This window comes from Mercenaria mercenaria, chromosome 15 (assembly GCF_021730395.1).
Source record: "Mercenaria mercenaria strain notata chromosome 15, MADL_Memer_1, whole genome shotgun sequence".
Lineage (NCBI taxonomy): Eukaryota > Metazoa > Mollusca > Bivalvia > Venerida > Veneridae > Mercenaria > Mercenaria mercenaria.
In genome coordinates, this window is record NC_069375.1 from 52,975,497 (window position 1) to 53,001,869 (window position 26,373).

General features: G+C 34.1%; 1 protein-coding gene across 1 annotated transcript in view; it reads right to left on the reverse strand.

The window, feature by feature from the left end:
- Positions 1 to 26,373, reverse strand: part of LOC123564270 (uncharacterized) — a 69,470-nt gene that overhangs the window by 31,576 nt on the left and 11,521 nt on the right. Inside the window, exons 6-10 of the mRNA XM_045357736.2 lie at positions 20,753 to 20,905; positions 20,112 to 20,252; positions 13,615 to 13,685; positions 13,075 to 13,233; positions 12,584 to 12,793 (exon numbers count right to left, since the gene is read on the reverse strand). Coding sequence (XP_045213671.1) covers positions 12,584 to 12,793; positions 13,075 to 13,233; positions 13,615 to 13,685; positions 20,112 to 20,252; positions 20,753 to 20,905 — 734 coding nt within the window. The remainder of the gene's footprint in view (positions 1 to 12,583; positions 12,794 to 13,074; positions 13,234 to 13,614; positions 13,686 to 20,111; positions 20,253 to 20,752; positions 20,906 to 26,373) is intronic.

Consider the following 26,373-nt stretch of genomic DNA (forward strand, 5'->3'; position numbering starts at 1 on the left):
ATGATATAAGAAGTTCATTAATGCCGGTAGTCGCAATCCTAAGGTCAAATTAAGGTCAAGAAATTAGGTCAAAGGTCATTAAATGGAGTTTTTACAAATTTCACTTATATGGCCTCACCATTTGATGAAATGAGTGAGCAAAAAAAGGTATTTAATTGAAGCCAATGTATTTAACTATGAAATAAAACCACTATATGCAACTGAGCTTATTTACATATTAATTGATATTAATGAAAGCGGCAAAATCGTACAAAATGACGATAAAAATAGCATGTATGTGCTGCTGTACAATAATTATTGTTTTATATATAATTTTCATGATTTGAAAAACAGAAGGGTAACAGATAATATGTGGGATATTTATCCCGCCCGCTTAGCTCAATAGGTAAGAGCGTTGGTCTACGGATCTCGGGGTCGCGAGTTCGATCCTCGGGCGGGGCGGATGTTCTCCGTGACTATTTGATGAACGGCATTGTGTCTGATATCATTAGGCCTCCACCTCTGATTCATGTGGGGAAGTTGGCAGTTACTTGCGGAGAACAGGTTTGTACTGGTACAGAATCCAGGAACACTGGTTAGGTTAACTGCCCGCTGTTACATGACTGAAATACTGTTGAAAAAACGGCGTTAAACCCAAAACAAACAATAAACGCAACTGTTTTATATCGCCATCATATGTGTTTAATGTGTAGATACTGCTTGAAGTGGGTTGGGTGAGCTGACTTCTAACCAACAGTAATCTTTAGCACAATTGTGTATCTTTTTCACAAAAGCAAGGCATTTTGTTTTGTATTAGGTAAATATCTGTCGGTTATTCAAGATGTGAACCCATGTCACACAGCCGATATATGGCTGCCATCTTTTTCAAAATGGCGACCAAGATGACCACCAAAGGTAAGTATGTTCAAAAGTATGCATATATATGAGCGTTTATATATGTTTTAATGTAATTTATTGCAGTATTAAGATTGATTAATACAATTGATAAAAAGACCATAAACCCTGTAGGTAACCTCAGATAACCAATATGGCGTTCATTTTTCAAAATGACTGCCAAGAGTCAATATGTCAAGGTTTCTTTGCATACATTATAATACTCCCAACAATCAATTTCGGATCATAACTGGGAGGTCGGGGCACTGCAGTTGTTAAAACCTAGTGAAATCTTCAAATAAATCAAATAAATGTAGCACAAAATATGCAATTAGCTGCTGTCACTCTTGCAGAAAAACCTGAAAAATGTGTTAGTGTCATAATCTAGGACATTGACTTTAATACCCTATAAATCTTTATCACTTAAGGATGTACGATCGAATTTTTTCTAACGTTAAGAATTTTTTCATACTCTGTGAGCTTGAAGAACATTAGTTTTCAAGACAAACAAGAGAAAAACATAGGTCACCGAACTCGTTTTAATTTTATAGGGCATTTTCTACAACCACTGTTTAAGCATTTCTGAAATTTTGTAAAATTGAAAAAAATGGTTGTACTTAATAAAATATTTAATATCCCATTTAATGTTATAGGGATTTCATGTCTTACAGGTTAATATGAATACAAGGTGATGTCAGTATTATATAAGCATAAATGTCACAAACAAATCTCTTTCATTTTTATATTTTGACATAATTACCCCACCCACTTTATTTTCAATGGAAAAAAATGTATTTAGATCTACAAAAGAATTTCTGACGGTAAGATTTTAAAAATATTTTGCAGCTTTAATGACGCACAAAAATGCTTTAAAATGAAAAGAAAAAAAGTAGGTGTCACTGTGCATCTAAGAGATTTATTAAGAAAAAACTGTCAAAAACTGGTGAATTTTGATATTTTGTGTTCTTTTTTATTTAATTTATATTTTCCAGATAAAATAAAGAGTTATCTTGAAAAGTTTTATTTCAATTATAGCTTATCATTATATGTATCAGTCAGGAAAATATCAAAACGAAACCTGGTCTACTTTCATAGATATTTGAAATTACCTACCCCTACCCCGTTGTAAAACTTACGTCAGTTTTAGACAAATGCCAGCCAAAAATAAGGGTGAATTTTTTTTTTTTTCGCAAAAAGCAGAATCTGTTTGCTTAAATGGTACTTTATTAGCCATATTTTAATGATTTAGCATTAATTTTCGGCAAAACTTTTGTTGGAAGGCAATATTTGAAGAAACATTTTTCAAAATGGCGGATATCCTGAAATAAACGCTCGTACATCCTTAAATTGTACGTCAAAAGCACAATTGATTTGTCATTTATACACATACAAGTGTCCAAAACACAATTTTTGTCTTGTAATCAAAACTAGCAGAAAAGTAGTGGTTGTTATTTATCATCAGGAAGTATGTACCAGAAGACAGAGAGTCAAAATTTATCACGAGGTCTCAAATCGCCCATTATCTGGACTATCATTAGACCTTATAATAAGATGATATGCACCCTTGTGCAGGACATTGAAATGTGTTTAAAAAACAGCTCGCTTTAATAATTAGAAAAACCTTGAACAGCGCCACCTGCCGAGTGTAACATATGTACATGTGTAGTAAATTCGCGCCATAAGTCACATGGTCTATTGTTTACACTTTTCTGTCTTCAAAAACTTCAAATTTATACTCATAAAAATTAAAAAACATTCATCAAAATGTTACTCTGACTGCAACTCACCTCTATAAACCTATACAAAATTTAGGTTTCCAATATTAAACTAGGTCGTCACTTTTGGGTGACTTGCTAGGACTTTGGTTCATTCTACAATTTTGATCCACACGTGAATATTCAACTGGCACTAAAATGGATTACATATCTAACAAATTATCACTCAGGTGTCCAAGGAATTAGTCCAATCTGTTTTAACACAGTATTCCAGAAAACTTGAAGCATTGGACTAGCCTTAAGTTACCTCTTTGGCTTTACCGGAATGGCTTCATGAAATAAAAAAACAACAGGTTAAAAGAAATCTTACCGTTATAACATGCATAGAAAAAGCAAATAGGATAATTTCAAACAGATCGATCACTAATTTTTTCATATTTTCCGAAAATTCTGAGTGATCCATACTGGCAGAATGTCTGCGAAACAGGTCTAGGATTTCTTTGTTTTAAATTATATACAGTACATATATCAGTATGGACAACCATGAATTCAAAGATTTTTCAATCTATAATTTTACAGAACATATAAAATCCTATCTCTTTAGACAAGCTTACTGTCGCTGAGTGGATGCTTTTTAATTTCTGACATTTGTAGCCACAGTTTGACCGTCACAACATAAAACAAACTGTATACGTCGGATTAATTCGACTATCTATCTCTTTTTTATACTGCCTTATGCCTCTTATTATTAGGAAGAATGTACAAGAGAAAATTCTCTCCAAGACACCGAGTCGAAAGTTCTGACGCGGTCTCAAATTAATAAATTAAAATGCCTAATGTTTCAGTAACTGCAGGACATTGGGATATGTTTATAAATAGCTTCATTTAATAATTGGAAAAACCTTTAACAGCGCCACCTGCCAAAAGTAGCATATCTACATGTATGTGTAGTAAATTCGCGCCAAAAGTCACGTGTTCTATTGTTTACACTATTCCCTCTTCAAAACCTTCACATTTATACGCATTAAAAAATGTTACTTTGACCGCAACTGGCCTCTATAAACCTATTAAAATGCGTAACTAAGCAAAAAGTCTTCTAAAGCATACTATTCATTTATGTTTCCTATTGATAGTGTAAGTAGGTCATCACCTAGGGTGACTCGCTGAGTTTGGTTTATTCTACAATTTAGATCAACGCATGTGAATTGGCACTCAAAATGCAATCTTACCAAAAACAAAATTGTTGGTAACAATTTACCTTGTTCTTAAAGTCCACTTCAAAATATTTTAATAAAAGAAGACGTTACACTGATTACAATGTACTGCAGTGCAGCAAGAATGGCATAATTTTCACTGCGCATGCACGAATGGCCTTGCGCGTATAACTTGAAAGGCTGAAAATGATCAAATCCGATTCAGTATAATGCAAATTCTGCAAATATTGCAAAATATTAACCAGAAGGAACAGTATCAAAAAATATCAATTCCATTATTGTTGCGATTACATGTTAAAATATTCGCTTTCCGAGTGCCAAACGAAAATTTAACAGAAACTATGACTCGAAGGGAAAAAATTGTCAAATCCGAACCCATGGCACATTCTTAAACCACCTCTATATGCCCGGCCCTGATGGGCCGTGCAATAAACTTTACTTCGATTGCATATTGTTTTAACGCCAATTGTGTATTTGCCTCATTTGAAACAGAGACACATTGTGTCTGACCGCCTCAAACTGGTCTCCACTTTTTGTCTCCATACATGCATATATTGAGTTAAATCTAGGAACAAGTGAGAATCTACAAAACGGGTTACCAGGTGATTATGGTTGCGTAAAGGGCCTTGCATTTATTCACATTTTCGTTTTCTACACATTTTATCGTCACTTTATAATTTTATTTAGTTAATGTATGCAAGTACGCAATTAGGATTTTAACTTTTTCATTTTCTTCACATTTTATCGTCACATTATCCTTTCATTTAGTAGATCTTAGGCATTAGGCACATTTTGTTTGGTCAATAATGATGCAATAAATAATATAAAGCAAAACATAAGTACTAGGACCCAAAAATAAATCCAGCACCAATTTACTACATGTTAATTAAATAAAGCTATTCAACCCGGCATTGCTGCATTTCACGACGCCCTTTGTCCTACCTTCTGTCATTTTTCAACCAAATTAGATATGAGCAAATATCTACATGCCAATAACACTTATTGAATATGCCTTTCAGATACTGGGTAGACCTTTTACGTATCATTGTTAATTTCTGAGAAATAAGTTTTTAAACATTGACAAAATTTGACAAATGCATCGGTCAGAAACGATCGTGGTATCACGAATGTCATGACAAAACAGCCATTCAAAAGATTTTGCAAATGAAATACAACCATGTGCATGTAAGTTACAGCAAATACTTATAATTTACAAAAGCTTCTCTTACCATCAAAAACCTGAAGTTTAATAAAAAATTAATATTGAAGAATATAATAGTCTGAACTTTGCTGATGTCTTACATGTAGTGTAATATTTGATTGTTTTATGGTGCTTTACTAAAAACATTTTGCTATATATACTTAAATACTAAATGCTTAATGTATCAGTTCGTTGTAAGCAAAACAAATGTCACTGTGTTATCAATTGCTCTATTTGCTGGAGACAAAAGTAAAAATTAAAGTATTTATCCAAGTTTGCAGACTAGTAATTGTTGAATAGTTACAAAAAAACTTATCATTGAAGTTCATTATTTGTTCAACATTAAAACATGTTGAAAAATTACAGACTTCTAATGACTGCAGACTTTCGCGTATTATTGCAATAATCTTTGTCATCATTTTAATGCATTCAGTTAAGATATCATTTAAAATTTGGTTCGAAATTACAGAAAATGGTTGAACACAATTCATAGTGGACAAAGTACTCATACCAAAAAAAACTTTATTTACTGAATCCTGCATTATCTCATATCTTACCATCGCTAATTGCCCAATAAATCGCGGTAGTACATGTAGGATGGCAATGGTAGGATAATATAATTGTAAGATGGCTATGCGATAGTAGGGTTGTAGGCAGTGATAGAAGGGTTTTAAAGTAGCAATAACATTATCATTATCCTATTATCCTACTTTTTATATGACTGCTTGTTAATCTGTCATTATCTATTAGAAGAAAGTCATTGGACGGCATTTTGATCAACATTATTGTAAAAATTTCAAGAGAAAATTGTGACTTTCGATATTCCACTAATAAAAAACATGATTAATACATGTGAGTAACATTGCCGCGAAAATGTCAACCGATGTGTACATTTTACAGTTAAAAGTTATGATGCGTTCGCTTGCGTTTTTTTAACACGTTTTTCTATGTTTTTCTGGCGCACACGCCAACACACCATAAAGACATTTTTTCGGCGACGCCGTCTAAATTCGTTTTCGTGCCACGTGACCTCAGTTTGCAAATCAAACTGCTTGATAACGCATTATAGATAATTTATCAAAATGGAAGATTTATGCAACACTCTGCCTGATTGGACGAGAGTGTCAATTTCTTTCACTCTGTTGATTGTGCTACGCTTAGTGAAATGTAGACAAAGCGTTTATCCTAAACGACGCTGTTCACAGTTTTAAAGCTAACTTTGGCTCAGTATATTTAGCAAGAATATTGATATATCTCAAAATGATAAGTAAGTTTAATAAATATGATAAAAACCTGTTCAAATACCAACATATATCAAATTAAAGAAAGAGCTGAATACGGTCTGCGTATCACATGAATAAGGGTGTGATAAGAGTCTTTTATGTAGAGAAGTGCTTTTTAAAAGATTTTCCTTGTTACAATTGTCGTCTATATATGAAAAGGTTTCTTGCTTTTGTGACTTATTCAGATTGCATATTAAAACGAGTACTTGTTTGCTTTGATATGTTTGTTATAAATTATTTAACTGATTTATTTTATATGAATATTTTTCTTTAGTATGGTATGCAAATATTGAACTCAGTTGAAATCTGTTTCATTTAAAAAATGCTATATAGTGACTGAATCTCATTACACTGAAATGAAGGTACGCTGCATACAGTTTATCTATGTGATATGACTACGGTCAAACTTTGCTTATGAAACAGAAATATTGAAATAATTACAACTGTATGTTTTGCTTGACCTTCACTTTTTTATAGGTGTGACGTCATTGTCCAAAGATTCATGAATAGCGAATATGCATTTGTTAAAGCGGGATCAGTTGGCCTATTTTAGAAATAAATAAAAATAATAAATAAAAAAATCCTTTAATTGATTTTTTCTCATGTATTCTAATCAAACTTGATTTGTAGCATCTTTATTAGGCCCGCAGCCAACTTTGTTCAGCTGGGACATTTGACCCCTTTTAGGGGCTGCTAGAGCTAAAACTAGAAATGCCTTTGACTTCATCTCAGAGATGTAATATTTTCTGGTTCTTCGGGATCATTGATTTCAATTCATTTAGTTTTGAAGATTGAATACCGCTTAAGCCGGTGCTAGTGGGCGTGGGCAGTGTTGCATTTTCCATTACTGCTTATGAGCAGACTCAATCAAACCGAGTCTGCAATTTTGACTGTTTGCCTTGTTTTCGGTGCTTCCGAGGGATCTACTTTCCAGATTTTATTTATACAGCGTCTCATGAACAGCTTGGTGGATCTTTGTCATACTTGGTCTGGAGCATCATTATAAGGTACTCTTCCAAATTTATTTATATAGGAACTTGGGCCCTATTAGTGACCACTATAGCTAAAAGTAGATATGCCTTTCTTCGCATTAACCACTAAAATGTAATGGATTTTTATCAAACTCGATGTGTAACAATATCGTAAGGTCTCCTGCTATTTTGTTACAAATGGGGATAGGGACCAATTTAGCTAAAAATATAAACACGTTTAATGACCTCTTCTCATGAACCGCGTCATGAATCTTCATCAAACTACTGCTGTAATTATTCGTCCAAATATAAACGAAACAAAATTGCAACCCTACGAAACCTTTGCGAAAAACTAAAAGAGAACCATTTAAATTGTTAAAGTGCGGTGTTTAGTTTTGCAATTTGAAAAATGTTAGATGAAAGATGAATGTTAGATGAAAAATTCATAAACTTCTTTCCTTATTACAATTCGCCGACTATCATTTTTAAAGATATTTCTTGTTAAGCTTTTTTTTTTGTTTTGGTGCGCGCGCCAGCGCAACAAAACGAAACTGATAACGCAGCATAAAGAAGCATAGAATGCGACGGAAGAAAAGGTGAAAAGGGCCTGATCAAGAATTGAGGTTTACGTAAGTAACTTTCACTGGATAAAGTTCATAAAAAACATACCTTAGAAGGTTTAACTTCTCAGAAGAGGTTAATAAATAAAGATTCTATTTCAAAATGAAAAGTACCTTGATCAGGTGACAATTGCAATGGCGGTCAAAATATTGCAGACAGGGGTACCCATTTGAAACTTGTGTTTGTAACTCGTGTTCAAATTATGTTGCATTGATTTTTTAATGTCAGATCAAAAGAAAAATGGATTAGAAATATTCTAAAGTAAAAGGTGAGTCCATTGCATTACATTTGATGAAATTATATTGTGACAGACTTCTGGCACGATTTCTGGTTAGGTTTCAGTACGGGATTCGTTTCAGCTCAGAGATCTGTAACAGCATATAAACATCTCTGACCTGAATTTTCTTAGCTATAGTACATAGTGTTAATCTTTTTAAAAATTGAAAACGCTGACTGAAAAATGGGATATTGATGCGGTAATATGTGTACATGAAATTATAAGGGTTATATTGATATTCTTCTGGGGTTCAAACATGTGCAAACCCTGCCTTTATTGCACACATTTAACTTAAAGCTCCTTCGTTTTCTTTATTAAATTTGAAAATTTGAGCGTTATTCGGCAGGGTTTGCACATGCATGCACACCGCAAAAAATTAAATCCTGTAATAAACAACACTGCTGCAATAATATCGAAAGCGCCTCTTGCCCCCCCCCCCCCCCCCCCCCCACACACACACACACACACCCCTCCCCTTCCCCTTCCCCATCCCAATCACCCTATTTTATATCGTGAAAATGCACAATTAAGCTGGATTTTAAAAGATAGGAATTGAAAACATGTAAGAGATATTTTCTAAATCTTCATGAACTTTTTTTGTCTGGTAATTTAAATTTATAAGTATTATTTGTCAAGAACATTTTAAATAGAAGGACCACGCTGGGCAAATTTCCAACTTGCCCTTTTATGACAAGAGACCAGAAAGCTCATCAATGATGGAGATTAGCACCGATATTGAACTTCAATCGTTGACAACAGGCGATAATACCGAGGTGAAGGTACCAATAATCACGAATGACGCTACAATAACAAACATTGGTACACACGCTTTTGATCAACCGACACTAATGGTACAGACGGTAACGATGCTGCATTCTTTCAGGACTATAATAAATTGATGGATTTCTTCGGGGAACGCCATCAGTAACTTTCGTATCTATCCTTCTGAAAGATTATGCATGCAGCGATTCAGAAAATACCAGGTCGCAACTATTCAAAGCTCTCAATTCCAGTGAAGATTTTCTATATGGCCCGGACTCTGAACTGAACAGGCGAGTTTTTAGAGAGAACTTGGACCCAGTTTCAGTCGAACATGCCAATGACGATAACTTATTAAAAGTCCTAGTACTCGCAAAACAAAAATGTAGGGAGAGTGTTGCAGTTTTTTGATACCATAGACTTGTGTATGTATGTAACACCCTAAGCAGTGAACGATGATCATATTAGTATATCTGTGTGTTTTCTCTTAAACTGGGACATTTGACCATGGCGAGAAATGAGGCGGTAGATTATGTACAATCCATTATGTCTTCACAGAGGTGTACAAGGGTGATAACGTGTATGGAGACTCCTTTTACTGGGACTAGAAAGAGAACATTATTGGAGCCAAATAATGATGACACAGAAGTGAAGAAACAGCGAGTTGGAGCTAATGCTAGGAAAGAGCTATATATTTCAAAGACAGAAACCGAAAATGTTAAAGATGGTTCTAGTAAAAGTAGACAGTGTAGTTCTAGTTCTAGTGTTGAATCGTTGCTACCGGATCTTGCTGCAGATATTAAAATGCAGTTTCAAGCCCTAAATGAACGTATGGATAAATTGAAAACAGGTTTAAAGCAAAAAAAAAAAGATAGCTAATGAAGTTGCACACATGTTCTAGATAAAGGGTTTCCTTAGAGATGAATAAAATAAAGAAAAATATTGATGATAATATAGACGGTGTAAAAGTGGATATCCAAGCAGAGTTTGCCTCAGACATAAGCGATATAAACGATAAGATTTAAAGAGCTGAATGATGTAAAGGTGTACATAAAGTGAATAAGGCAAATGACAATGCCCTTAATGTGGTTATTAGGGTGCTACCAGAACAGGCAAATGAGAATACTTTAGGCAAAGTTAATAAGTTGATAAAAGACGGTCTAAAGGTTGTTGGTGTAGGACGCGATAGAGCAGATAGGAAAAGGTCACGTAATCCTGCAAAACCTGGGGCTGTGATTGCTTATTTCAAAACACTTGATGATAAAAAGAAAATAATAATTTAGGAGGTTGATTGAAATTAGGCAGTATGGAAACGTACAACAATTTATGTTTGCGGAGATTTAAACAGTCGATGTGGTGAATTAAATCATCTTGTTATTGGTGTTGATGATATTCCTTAGAGAAATGTAATTGATTTTACTGTAAATCACTATGGTAAACTTTAAATAGATTTTCTAGTCAATACGGATATGGATATATTGAATGGTAGAATTAAATATACAAATATCTTTACTTCTGTTTCTGTAAATGGGTCATCTGTTGTATATTATGGTTTTACTCAGCATGAAAGCAGGAGTCAGTTTTCAGATTTCAATGTGACATTAATTTCGGAGTTAATTAAAGATTTGTTTGTTTGTTTTGGGTTTAACGCCGTTTTTCAACAGTATTTCAGTCATGTAACGGCGGGCAGTTAACCTAACCGGTGTTCCTGGATTCTGTACCAGTACAAACCTGTTCTCCGCAAGTAAAGTTAATTAAAGATATTAGTGCATTTCTTCAACAAAGTGTTAGATATCTATGTCAACGATGGACGGTTATATGTCGGGCATAATAATTTGACGAGGGCACAGCAGTACCTTAAAGTAGTAATCCGTATCAATCCGTACCAATCCGTCGATACGGATTACTACGTTTCTATCCGTGGCTAGACTTAGCTATCCGCGCCGTACGCGTCGTATATGTGACTGGGGTATAAAGAAGAATAAATTCGATTTACTTGTTACATCTTTTAAATGGTTTTAGATATCGAAATCCCTTTGGCGGTAAAAATTGTTTAAATCTTTCCACTAAATGATAATATAACTTTGAACATTTTAGGTTTTTGCTTGCAACCCTTGTTTTCAATAGAAGGTTATATAGGAAAAAAGTCCCTAATAAATTGTTCCTAATTTTCCATTTTTAGCGCATTTGCGCACAAACCGGAGGCCAAATGGGCATTATTTTATACGTGGAATATATTTCACATAAAATAAGATACTTTTCCTGCTTATATTTGCATGTTTTCGAGTTGTTTACTTGAAAACGAAAGTGGGGTGATTATCCTACGGACCACATAACAACTTTAGTGACAAAAAGCCGTGTTCCCTACGAATTTATGATAGATGTTATTCAAGTTGGAGAAAAATAAGTACACCAGCTTTTTGAAGAAAACAATTCCTTTGACATATAGAAGAAAATATGACATTTTCAATGTATGTAAGAAGTCTATTTGGATATTTATATTTTAGCATGTTTGATATACTAGCTCCTTGTTGAGTTCTGCTCAACCCGGGGCTAGAGGGCGTGGACGGGTTTGCATTTCCACTACCGTCCACGAACCGAGCCTGCAACATTTTTGTTTATGTCGTGTTGGGCGACCTATGGTTTTCCACATTTTTTTTTCATTTTGATATATGTTGCAAGTTAGCTTTTTGTAGATATTATTAAGAATGAAAAAAGTGTTGTAAATATGTTCAGCTCTTCATGTACATTTGAAATAAAGAATTTATTGACCTCTACTTTCATCAAAATTTGAATTGAAAATAAACGTGGGCGTGTATTTTTGGCTGTTTTATCTAGATGTTGTAAAAAAAGATCGACAGACTGGATGCTACTTTCTGCCTAGTTCAATTCATTGATTGCAAGAAGTTCCGATATGTTTTATACACACTTAAACGCACAAATATATCATTTTATCCTTAAAGGTAGCCAATCACATTAAGCAACATTTCATGACATTTTCTTCTTTTTTTTTTTTTTTCGTAATTTACTATCAGAGATTTATTTAAGGAACAAAAAGACCCATTACAAAGTGCTAGATCTCTATTACAAATGTGTATTTTATTGACTTTTATATAAAACAAAATTGTAATTACCTCTCATTAGTAAGAAATTATTCAAAAAGCTGAGTATTTTCTTTTATTTCTATGTTATTTCTAGTTTTACATTTGATAGATATCGGGATATTTCAAAGCGCAAGTTTTAAAACTGTGTCTTGCTTCTCAGTTAATTTGCAGGCAAGATAGGAAAATGGAGATAATAATAATTTCTCAAACTTGCATTTTAATGAATATCTACTTAATATGTAGTTGTAAATGCAAATAATGAAAAAGTATAATACAATAGGTCTTATATTTACATCATTCCATGGGCAAAGTATGTTTGTCAAATTTATACGTGTGCTTAAATAACCCTATCTTGGTTGAGAAACCAGAATAGGAAAATCAAATTTAAAAACATCACCATGCACAGAGCGTCCAGTGAGCATTAATAAGTGTAAATGACCAAATAATAACTAGAACAAATCCATTACACTGACCACCTTTAAATATATCGTCTAATGAGTGATTTTCTTCTGTTTAGTTTGTGCGGTAAAAGTCCACTTTTTCTCTTGTTACATAAGAGTTATCAATGTTCGTTTGTCCTCTGTTTAGTCAGTGCTAACACGGCTTCACCCAATTTTATAAAATCTTCCATGGTATTGTAGACTTGTGCTGCCACCCTTGCCATAAGTTTACCTTCTACGATCACAACCGCAATCTGAACATCAAATCGATCCAAGATCAGTTTCTGAAGCTCCAAATTCTTCTTGCCTTTAAACACATCAGTAGCTGCTTGTCCCTAAATATGCGAAAACATTTAACTTGAATATCTCATTATTTCTTTAGACATAAAAACAGTTTGCTTTATATCGATTTTCTTCCCTCTAACATTATGTCGTAAAGATCTTACAAGGAAAATTCAGTATTCATTCATTCATTCATTCGTTCATTCTTTCTTTCTTTCATTCAGTAATTCATTTATCTATTCAATCGTTGAATAAAATGCTTATTCGTTCTCTGTTTACTTAGTCTCTTATGAAAGGCATTTAGATATCAGAAAAAATAGAAATATATGCAAACCAAACAGTCTGAAAATCCTGGTACGAATGGTAGGTGTATTATACGTAGACACGGTGCCTCCATGCACTCTGGTATTTCGAGACACTTAGTTCCCCACTTTTCTTCTAGGTATGAGACACCTTTGCTAAGTAGTGTCGAGTTGTACTGAACGATTTTTTCCTGTATATATCATAAATTACCAGCAATCTTTGATATGCATTTACTTACTTATAATAAAACTGAGAAATGTACAAAACCATTTGAATAAAGTAGATTTTTCCATCTTTAAAATTACAAAATGCATTTAAACTGAAACAGTTTCATCAGATGCTGGAAATTATAAACAAAAAGATGCTTCAAATTTTAAACCTTGATACAAAGGAGCAATATTTCTGTGAAATAAAAAAAAATAATAATAACTTAGGAAATGTTTAAAAACTTACAAAATAAGTGAAGGTAGGAATATATTTGCTATAACTTTTATTGAAAACAAAAAAAAACACACAAAAAAAACATAATATTATCATAATATCTACTATCAAAATTAATCAGCAAACGTACCATTCCACCAATACGATTGTAGAAGTCAATTCCGTCAGCAGAACATATATAGGGTGTATCATCTTTAGTGCCTGTAATAGAAACAACGCAATTATCATAAACGAAGAAAGGAAACGTTTCGTGTCCATTTCGTTTCAGCATCGAATGTATCGTTGAAGAATAGTTTCAAATAAAATACAATTGAACAGTGCCGTTCATTTTTATATAAGAGCAATATTAACAAGCAGTGCAAAATTGGCTCAAAACGTGATCCCAAATAGTAATTGTGATGTGTGACACAAGTACTAAATTTTGATTTTAAGTTTTGGTAACATTATCTTTACCCCTTTGCATAGTTACAAAGATCTCTGAGTGGTACTGAATGTGTTCTTAGACTATAGAGAAATCGCAAAACATGTTGCATTATCTGCTGGAAGAGCTTTTGTTCTCTAATATAGCATAGTATACAACAGTAGATGGTTTCCAATACTCAATATTTACAGAATTATATGCCTATTTTAAGTTATGGGGCATCAATTTAAGGCTGATCACTACCAAATAGAATGTAAGCCTCCGCAGGTCTAGTCACAAGTAGTCCAAATATAAATAGTACTAATCTTTTTTCCTTTCCTAGTGCATTTTCTCGCAGCAACGTGCTTACTTTACCTACGCGTTTCAGTATGTATCACTTTGCATTCTAATGAAATCGGCATGTTCCTATCGCATGCTAGATAAAAAGGCGGCGTAAGAATTTAATGTCACGAAAAGAGAAATTGAAAGAAGCGAAAAGTAGTAAATTCAGCGGTTGTATTTAACGAACTGTAGTTTTCTTTACATTTACTTTTACCCTACCCGTTTCAGTATGTATATCACTTTGCATTCTAATGAAATCGGCATGTTCCTATCGCATGCTAGATAAAAATGGCGGCGTAAGAATTTAATGTCACGAAAAGAGAAATTGAAAGAAGCGAAAAGTAGTAAATTCAGCGGGTTGTATTTAACGAACTGTAGTTTTCTTATATAAAAGTTAACACCCCCTTTTCTTTTTGTTTTTCTAAAGTAGCGATCTAGTTCTTTATGGGAATATAAGTGTCTGAAAATCTGATATGCTAGAAAATGTCGAAACACCGTTATGAAGTGAGTGGATTTTATATGAAATAAAGAACAGCTGGATTTAGTGGTGTTCAGCCTATAAGGGGCAATACATGTTATTTTCTGAAACCCCTCGAAAATGAATGGAAATGCCATTAATCTATTCTTTATGATGTAAAACGGTAACAAATGGTTGAAAACGCTTCAATTTCTTGTGTTTTTGGAATTTAGATCGAATTTTCGACCAGGTGGCACTATTTTGGTTCGTTTTAGGACCTAGTAAATGTCTTCTCTCGCATTTTAGCACTTCAGTTGTCTAAATGATATTGAAATTAGCATGTTTCTGAATGAAAATGACAAACATCGTAACGATTAAATGGATGTTAAATGTAAATTCCACGAATAAGGTAAAATTAATTGAAATATTGCTTGCACAGGGCTAAATTTTGCATATTTTTGGGGATGGGGGTGACCTGTAATGAATTGTCATTTCTCTATATATTCTCAATATTTTGCACCAAAACAAAGCAGAATCATTGTGAAATAGGCGTACCTTGAGAATGAATGCAAATTCATGGAAAAATCAAACAAAATATTTCTCTTATAGGCTGATCACTACCAAATAGAATGTAAGCCTCCGCAGGTCTATCACAAGTAGTCCAAATATAAATAGTACTAATCTTTTTTCCTTTCCTAGTGCATTTTCTCGGCAGCAACGTGCTTACTTTTACCCTACCGCGTTTCAGTATGTATCACTTTGCATTCTAATGAAATCGGCATGTTCCTATCGCATGCTAGATAAAAATGGCGGCGTAAGAATTTAATGTCACGAAAAGAGAAACTGAAAGAAGCGAAAAGTAGTAAATTCAGCGGGTTGTATTTAACGAACTGTAGTTTTCTTATATAAAAGTTAACACCCCCTTTTCTTTTTGTTTTTCTAAAGTAGCGATCTAGTTCTTTATGGGAATATAAGTGTCTGAAAATCTGATATGCTAGAAAATGTCGAAACACCGTTATGAAGTGAGTGGATTTTATATGAAATAAAGAACAGCTGGATTTAGTGGTGTTCAGCCTATAAGGTGAGCACTCATTTTCCTGAATAAATGCCGTTCAAAACCGTGCCATGCGTTATTTCATAGGTATTGGAAAATGTACACCTAATGTTGCAGTAAGTGGGTAAATGGGTTGTTAATCAATGACAGTTAGACTATGGGGTTCAGTTACAAGGAAATTTTGTAGAATGGTTAAAACTGCTTAAAATAACAGGGTCAAAAGGATATTTGCATAGGTAAGACAAAATGCTTCAGCCAGAAGCAAAAAGCAGCTTTTCAGAGTAAACAAAATGCATAATAGATACGTTTCTTTCCTTTTACTTTGAAACTTTAAATTCCACCATAAAAAGACGGCCAAATAGTTCGGGGAAAATATGCACTTGACTAAACGAGACAAATATAAAGATATAAATACCCCCATTTTGTTTGTATGCTCTTGTCTATATTTATATAGTTTTTATGTCACTTTACATGCCTCTTTAAAAACATGATAAATAGTAATAAACCAAGCAATACAATACCTGACATAGAAATTTGCAATACCAACTTTATCAAAAACGAGCAGTTTAACAAACTTAATTGAACAGGTATGTTAGTAAAACACGCACGCACATTTGACTGATTACAAATTTTGACTGGACTTGTTCCTTTTTATTGTCAGATAGCTGTAAACTACAAAATTTTCCATAAAAATAGAGGAAAGAAGGAAACTTTCAATCAATGCATTTATCGGTATATGCGTAGCATAATCCTTTAGAAAATATCATTGAATTATCAAAATAGTTCTGATTCATTCTGTCCACTTAGTAGTGCGAATGTTTGACAAAAAAAGCAAATCTAAAGGGCCATCAATGATTCACATACCTGTTTACGCTGATTTTACAATTCAATCATGAAATATGGTTTACCTGAGTTATAACGGTGAGTACTTTGCATGCTTTTCACGAACCAAAAATGTAAAAGAAATGAAGGTCGCACTAAGGTCTAAATAATCCTACTTTACACATTCGTGGAAAGCATGCTATTTCAAATTTATTTAGCTTATTATTTTTTTTCTCTCGCAAAAGTAGGCATGCTATTGCATGTCTCTTATTTTTCCCAGATTTGTATACAATGTGGAATTCATGTTTTACATTTTATTTAAATAAATGCACCCAGTCCCCTCCCCACTCGCACTGTTCGCCGAAATTGCAAAGATAACATTCCAGAATCTGACTCTTGTTGACATTTTTTCTCCTATCGTTAATAGGTTTAAATGCTTCAAAAGTATTTACCCTTTTGTCGGAACTAATTCATGTGAATTATTTGTATTGTTTTCAAACCCAGTAGTTGTATTTTCCTAAACAGCTAGGTGAAATAGAAGCTCTGTTCTGTTCTGTTCTCTTTTTCTTATTATTATGAACGTTATCATTTCATATCCCAGGACTGGACTGACATCTGTTGGTCTATGTAATTGTAAATTAACAGCGCGTAAGTTACAATAGAGCTTTAAGAAATCCTTCCTTCAGTTTTTAAATTTTTGATCAACTTTGACTTTTAAATGGAAACAAGAAACCTTTACCTTTTTAATGTTGTAAATATGTTATAATAATGTTCATAAAGGTATGAATACCTACATATATGCTAGTAAGTTGTCATATTTGGGAAAACATGATTTATTTGCCTCTAAAGTGAAAGAACAGCAAGTTTTAGTGATTTTCACTATATGCTCTATGGAAGTAATGGTGGTACTTTAAAACAAAATTGGAAGCAAGAAGATATTCAGCCAAAATAAATATTTTTACATCAAATTGAAGAAAAGAAACTGATGTATAATGTCATATCTGCTAAAACTTTCATAAATTTAACGAAATATTTGAAATTAACCATTTAAAATAGTTTCCCTATAATCTGTTGCTCAAAGTTACACCGGTAACTTTCAAGGGAGACAACCTACTATGATCTGCCAGTTCAAATATATCAAAGGCTGGGGATAGTAGTAATATCTGTGTCTTAATTCTAACTTCGTGTTTTAGCTTTTCTTTTTTTACATGACATTTATTGCAATATCCATGTCTTAAAAATCTAAAATTAGTTACTAAGTGGCTAAATCACATCTAGTAGAAACACTTTGCTATAGTCGTCATTTACCCTCCTATTGTTCGACATTATTTGCACGCATTGATTTTCGCCATTATTTTTAGGCGGTTTCGTTAGTCCATGCAATATTTGTAACCTGAAAGTGTCTGTATTACTAAATTAACCATACTGGTAGTTATGACACGGTGGAGTAGTGGTAAACTCTCTGACTTTCATGCACGTTACCATGGGTTCCATTTCACGTTGCGTCTTATTTCTTTATTTCAATGTAAAGTAATTTGGTCTGCACTGTTTTCATTCTACATTTTATTTTTTAAGTAACATTTTACACGCTTTTTACATGATTTTTGAAGTAACTATTTTATCATTTCTTCTGCTTCGTCTACTGACGCCAGTTGCTAGAACTGTGGCCGGGTGTGATAGAACGAACATTTTTACAATTCTAGATTTTCCTGAAACACTTGGAACCGTTGGTGACAAGTTATTTGTCTTTAGATATAAGATGCTTTGAAGATTTTTAGTTGTCATTTTCTGCAACTGTTTGATGACGTGCACATAGAAGAGCGTTGAATACTAGTGTAGAACTTCCTATAAATGAACAATAAAAAAGTCATGATAAATGTTTCAATTTTCCCGCCTGCTCAGTTTGCAGATAAAATCTGTAAAAATATTATATCCTTTCCGCAGCCTCAACGTACTAAAACGTATTAGCGTCTGATGGCCCTTTCACGCTTCCGTAGAAAAAACATTTATTAAACAAAACTTATTTTGAAAATATTTCTGAAATGTCTAGGTCTGCAGCTCTCAAATACGGTTATATCTTACATCTGAGGCATATACTGACACTCTCAGACAACATCAAAAAACTCTGACATTTTGAGCGATTTGATGAAGTTCCAAAATTATCAATGTACCCTTGGTCCGTTACGGACCCCTGTGGGATTTGTGTTTATCCAAAGCTCAAATACTTTTTCATAGATTAAAAGCTGACATGCTGTACTAAATTCCAGGTAATTTCAATTCGTAATAAAGTGCTGAAAATTGGCTCCCCAATAGCAAAATAAAAAAAAAAAATAAAAAATCCACGCGCATACATTTAGACGGGGTGACCCCTGCGCGTGACCCCTGACTATCTACGAATCAAAATGCGGATTTCGTTTTCAAGTTTAGCATTTCTACTTTCATTTTATTTACTTCCGGAAATAGCTGAAGGTCGAGTGACGTCATTTTCTGTGTTGTCAAAAACATACATATACCTAGCGAGGTTGCATGAATATGTGCTGGCCGTCCTAAGGTTATAGGACACTAACCCACAACTCAAAGATTGTCTTGTTTGTTTTTCATTAGTTATATTGCTATAAGCTTCAAAATTAAAATTAATTTAAGGAAATATACGGAATATCTATGAGTTTTAGGTCAATAACGGATAATGCACAATATGACAACATCGCTTTGCATATGATGTATAACTATTAAGTAAAAAAAAAATCTTGAAAGTACCGTGCTGTAATGCTAGAAAGACCGCATACTATAATACTAAGCCGTAGGATAGATAACTTCATCACATGACCTTCAATGGCGTAAATCTTTTAGGCTGAACACCACTAAATGCGGCTGTTCTTTATTCCATATAAAATCCACTTACTTTACAACGGTTTTTCAACATTTCTAGCATATCAGATTTTCAGAGACTTAAATTCCCATAAAGAACTATATCGCTACTTTAGACAAAGAAAAAGAAAAGGGGTGTTAACTTTTATATTAGAAAACTACAGTTCGTTAAATACAACCCGCTGAATTTACTCCTTTTCGCTTATTTCAATTTCTCTTTTCGAGACATTAAATTCTTACGCCGCCATTTTTAACTAGCATGCGATAGGAGCATGCCGATTTCGATAGAATGCAAAGTGATACATAGTGAAACGCAGTAGAGTCAAAGTAAACTCGTTGCTATTGAGAAACGGCAATAGGAAAGGAAAAAAGATTAGCACTATTTATATTTGGACTACTTGTGGACTTGACCTGCGGAGGCTTACATTTGATTTGGTTGTACTCAGTAAGCACTAAGACATCATCAAACTCTAAGGCTATAACAAAACAACGTCAGGTATGATTTTAAGGTAAAACTACTTTCAAAAACTTCTACAATAATGCTGGTCCAAATATAATTTATATTTAAAAGTGTGCCTTCAATCAGTTCTGAAAAAGGGTATTTTTGAACAGGAATTACTGAGTTATTGAATCTTGGATTTCTGGAATGATTTATATACGAATTGAATTTAAAGAACAAGAAACCTTCATATGCAAAAGCATCGTGTAATGCATCGTTGTCGTAGGCAGATGTAACAAGGGGCTTGAACCAGGCATGATGGCGTTTTGGGTTCATCCAAATGAAAGCACAAGATCGTGGACAAAATACCCATTTGTGTAAATTACCTGAAATTATAATGTAAAAATAGTTTTCAATATAATACATGGATGTAAATAAACCTTATTTCCACATTCTTGCACTATTATAACGTTCATTTAAAAAAAATAATGAAACTAACTTAAAAAAAAAAACATGCAACTAAATGCAGCGAAAAACATGTTTTGATTTTTATTGAACCAATGCTATGTCGGCTCCGAGATGATGTTTGCCACATGGCATTATGAAAAATGAAGTATTGTAAAATTTTAGAATAGATTCCAACCGTTTATATATTGTGTCCTTTAATTCATCTAAGGATTAAAATAGGATTTAAATTAGTGAAGGCTTTACAGCACTAAAATGGTTTACTGGTCAAAGTCAATATGCTGTATAGAAACTCATTTACTTTTGTGCCATGTAATTTAATATTTAATTCTTGCAGACATTAGGTATTTCAAACGACCTCTTTCGATTTTAATGTAATGCACCGAGTTCCAACTGTATTATGTAGTCAAATGGAAATTACCGGTATAAAAGTCGGCATCAATATCTTGTATATCTACTTTAAGCTGACCAGGAACATGAGCGGCGTCTACGACAACAACAACACCGTGTCTGTGGCACACCTCTACGATACGCTTGACGGGTAACAGGACAGAAGTTGGGCTTGTTATATGATCTGTACGAATAAAAGCGCTTGTTAAGATTGACAAGCGCAAGAGTCTTAAAAAAGAACAATGGAAACCACTTGGTGGATTTGATATGAGCTGACCAGCCATTTGTAATTTTACTAAAAGTTTTGTTTTTTTTTTAATTTAAGGTAGCAATATGTTGTAACAACGTACAGAATATTAACAAAGTTAAACCAACGTCATTTCACGGCTTCAACCCATTCAACCCATATAACAAAAATACTCTTAAATGTCGAAAATTTGCAAACGAGCGATTATTGTTTCGCTGTCATACTATATCCTATACATTCGGTGAGAAGATCCTTTGGAAGCACAGAAAGCCAAAAAAAAATAGTAGCAAACTATGTTTAATGAGTCTGTTCATGAAAGGTAATCACTCAAACGCCTCCAAGTACCGGCTTTAGCGGACTTCTATCACAGTAAAATTGAATGGTCTCTTTGATCCTAAAAATACTAGAAAATATAAAAACTCAATTCATTTAACATTAGTCTGACATTCTACTGAATCAATTTCTTTGTAGCTCTGGCTTCTTGATGCCATTCAAATGCGCCAATGCACCAACACGCCTGAACGACAAATAAGCTCGCCAACATGCCAACACGACGGTATTCAGTGTGGGGAATCACGTGACTTACAATGGCAGATTACACGGAAAAATGGCCGATAATTTCTCCGATTCGGCAGGAAAATCAAGGTATTTCTGTTTATAAACATTTGTTTTAGATGTTCTAATATATCCAATCATATGCCCCTTACCTTCCGATTTCCCTGGTACCCATACTTTGTTCCCTTCACCTATATTTTCCGAGAACACTTGGGAAGTTTGAATACATTCGCAGTTTTTGGGATGACAGTATCCACGGACCAGCTCAATTTTGTCAAAAAAAAAATACAAATTACTGAACTAAATGACAGTACAATCACACGAAAAGTTGACCAAGTATCTAGTCCCTCATAAACATGTAACGAACTGGCAAAAAACAAAGCTGCTAAAAAGAGAATGTCGAAATCTATGAAATGGCGCTGAACACGTACACAGTCTTCAAAGGCGCTGTGCACGTACAGGAACAACTATTCCATTTTATACTGTAGAAATACTTGTTGCCACGAGGCTTCTGTATTTAAACTTGTTTATACATACACAAATGTATTTATACTAAACAGATGTGTAAATATTACTTTAAGAAGTTCTTTTGCTGCTACTGTGTACTTCGTTTTATGTTCAATGTTTTGGTTCACTTTACGGAATGACATTCGTATAAATGATAAAATGGTTGTAGATCTGTTTGTAAGTACTATTTTTATAAATTATATTTGTATTTGTATACATGCAATATATATGTAAGCTTTAATTTGAGAAAAGTGAATACAGTTAAAGTTTGTTTACGTTATATAATTATTGTGTCAAAGGATAAAATCGCATTTTCTGAATAACAGGATCTACGAAAGTCCATGCATGAACGGCACTGAAGCAGACATGCTCTATTTGTCCGGATAATCTAATTCTGAACGTTCATGAAAGAACACACAAATGAAAATAAAAAGAAAACCTTTTTACAATGTCTCTATAGGTTGACTGCATTTCTACCCAATTTTATTACGTAAACGCGGTTTTTAGAGTAATATCAACGGTTACACTTGATGACGCTACGAAATCAAATCACATACTGTTATATGACGTCTCTAAGACACAGATGTAGCTTCCTATAGGCACTTTAGACACGTGCCTACACGTTTTCTACAAATATGAGTAAAAAAATCCCCGAAAATGCCAAATATGCAATAAAATACGAGGGTGTACGGGATGATGGGTGTTAAAATATATTTCCTAGTTTCTGTAGTTTTCTATATGAAACTCATGTTTTTATTTACATATTTTCAGAATGTTTGGTGATAAACAGCGAACGTTCAGTGCAAAATGGCTGTCCGGGTACAAGTGGCTTTGTTTATAGATCTATCGTAAAAGACGAAGTACATTGTGCTAACTACGTATTGTTTTGGCGCATTGGCGGTAGGGAGAAAACCTTTATATTAGAACTACCAGTGACAGAGTCGAAGAATTTTTTCATCTGGCTCTAAAGACGTTATAAAAATCCTGTCACCACAATGCGTCGGTCCTAGGGGGAAATTATGCGACTGTCAAGACAGGAAAAAATGATTCGATCAACAAGAAAATATCTGAATCAACAAAGAATTCAGTACAAAGAAATAGACACATACTTGGGGAAATAATAAAGGTCACTGCTGTTTGTACGGAGCAGAATATAGCAATGCACAACCATACGGAAGAGGTTAATAATTTCATGACAGTGTTCACATATTTGCACAGGATTGTGATATTTTAAGCGAGCACTTGGGCCATGCACAGTATAAATAAAAAAACACATCTCCTGGCAATGCACATATAGAGATCTAATTCAAACTCCTGACATTAAAAAAAAATGAAATAATAGGAATTTGCTCTAAACAAATAAGAGAAAAAGTGTAAGGGGACTGTATAAATGCTCCTTTCTTTGCCACCATTGTTGACGAAGCAACTGACAAATCAACCAAGAAACAACTCTCGCTATGCGTTAGGATTAGGCCTACTGATGATGCATGTGCCTCTGTAAAGAGTTCCTATAGAATTTATTGTGTGCAAATCGATCAAATGTGTTAAAGTTAATCGAAATATCTTGGATTTCTTGCAAGAAGCTGCATTTTAAAGTTAAGAGCACAGTGCTATGATGGGGCATTAATACATAAAAATACCGTAGTGTGCAAACGCTTATAAAAGAACGATCTCCACATGCAAATGATATACATTGCAAGGCTCGTTGTTTGAATTTAGCCTTAGTACACAGCTCTAAAATCCCATGTGTCCGAACCATGATGCCAACTGTGCAAGATAAGCTTTCTGTTCGATGAGCAAACGATCAGCAAACGATCGGTAGCGTTACCGAGGAACTGGCAAAGGATGCAGTTTCAATGGACGAGATGGAGCAACGTACTAAAATGTGAACCCTTCTGGGACTCGGTGGTCAAGACGAACTGATGCCCTCTGCACGTTCAAGAGCACGTTTCCAGTGGTAATCCATGCTCTGGAAACACTGCGTGAAGATGGAGATGAGAAGGCAGGCCAGTATTTTGCTGCAGTTCTTAGATTTGACTTTATCATTTCTCTTGTATCTGAAAATTTGTTAAGTATCATCGTAGCGCTGACGAGCCTTTTGCAGAAGGAAGATATGGACTTACTAAATGCCGTTACAGAGACAAAGATACACGTTTCCTCGAATTAGCGGAATGACTGGGCAGTGTGGCTTGCCCGATACGAAAAGGCAATGCGTATGATCAGAGACTTCGGCACTAAAACATCTAAACCAAGGTGTGTTGGAAGTCAAATGCATAGAGACAACCATGATGCAGAATTTGTCTTGGATTATTAGCAGTTTACGGTATATAATGTATTTGTCGACCATTTTGTCTAGAAATGGCAATAGAATCTGTAAAAAGATCCTTTGGAAGCAAAGAATGCAACCAAGAAGAATAATAGCAGACTCGGTTTTAGTGAGTCTGTTCATGAGAGGTAATGAAATGTGCCTCCCTAGCACCGGCTTTAACTGAACTCTATTACACATAATATTATGTTGAATGTACTCCATGATCCCAAAGGACCAGAAAATATAACAACACTGAATCCAAGTATTGGGAGACTTTTTACAGCCGCCACACTGCACTTAAAGATTGCTTTTGTGATAGATAACTCACATTCTACAAAATGAAGACCGTTTTGTCGCCGGAAAGTCAAAAGTGCCGGTGCCTATTTACACCGCATATGCATCAGATCTTCACGGCAAATGTCAGATATTTAAAAATCAGATAACAAAGTAGAAAGTAAACTGGAATGTTGTCAGTCTAAAACCACAGACTTCAGACCACTCTTCTACCTCCCAGCAAGGTCTTGTATCCGTGTGTGAACACTATTCTGTTTGTGCTTCTGACCATGCCTCCAACATCTGCATTTTGCGAACGCTCATTCAGTGCAATGAAACGCATTCAAAAACTACCTTCGTTCAACAATGACGAGTGATAAAATGCTTTACTAGCTCTGATACACATTCACAAGGATGTCTGCATTGATGTAGACCACGTCATCATCAATGCACTCGCTTCACAAAAATGCAGAATATGGACCTTTTCTGACCCAGAGCCTGCTCTACGAATTTATAAATGTAACAGAAACGGAATAGACCTTTTCTCTCTCTATCAGACACAGTTACCAAAAATTGTTAAATGCGAATAACATATTGTAGCGGTTATTAGAAATGATAATAAATAGGTATATCTACTCAAACTGAACCCCATGGCAAAATTTGAATAGCTAAAAGTCAAGACAATTATTGGAACTATTTTGTGCATGGTGTAGTATTTTTAAGTGTGAGAAATCAAATGTAAAACACTTGTTTCTCAAAAGTGTAGTTCAGGATGTATTTTCAAGTATAACAGAGTTGTGGAAATGGCCAGGACAAATAAAAATCAGTTCTTCCTATGTTGCATTGTTATTTCTTAGTGTCTCTAAGTCGTTCTACGGGAAACTGTGAGTGAAATAGGTCAGTATCGGCATCTGATCACAATTTCAAATGCTGGAAAAAAGTCAAAATAAATGTATAAAAATACATTGACAATAATGTGGTGCTGGCGAGGTGCTCAGATGTGCCCAGAATGTAGTACAGGGCGTATGTTTACCAAACAATTTTCCGGCGAAGCATGCCACCGAACTCCTAGATAATTAATGTGCCAATTAAAACACATCTGATTCGGGCAAGGAGCGCCTAGGCAAAAGAAAATAAATCTAACAAATCGGTTTCCTTATTCACAACTACAAGGCATAGTAAATTCACTTTATATGATAAATAGCGTTGTGTATTCAAATGAATTCCAGTACATTCTTTTACACAGCTATGGCCGAGTGAGTAAATCAGAGTCTTCCGTCAATATTCTCTGTTGTGTTTAAACAAAACAATCATATTTTGTGCTATAATCTACCCACAGACTTAGCCTAAATCTTTGTGATTTCCAAAAAAAGTATTATCTGGCATCGGTACGTAAAACAATGGTGACGTACTAAGTTAAAGCTGAGACGTCACAATATTATAAATAACGAAAAACAATCATATAGCGTGTGTAAATACAAAAACCTCGCGGCAACTTAAGTATTTCTATAATATAAAATAGCAAAAAGGATAATAAAAGTCTGGAAAAAACTTGAACATTTATAATGCTTATTACTGTATTTTATATATCAAAAGTAGTCTATAGAATTGACTGATTATACAGAGAAAAATGTAAGAAATGTAAAACATAAAGATTAAAAATCTTAAATTAATTATTAGTATAAATATTTTGAGTTCATTCCATTTGGATAAACTGTGTCTAACTCATGCATCCAGTAAGTCTCCCTCAGAAGACGTTTCC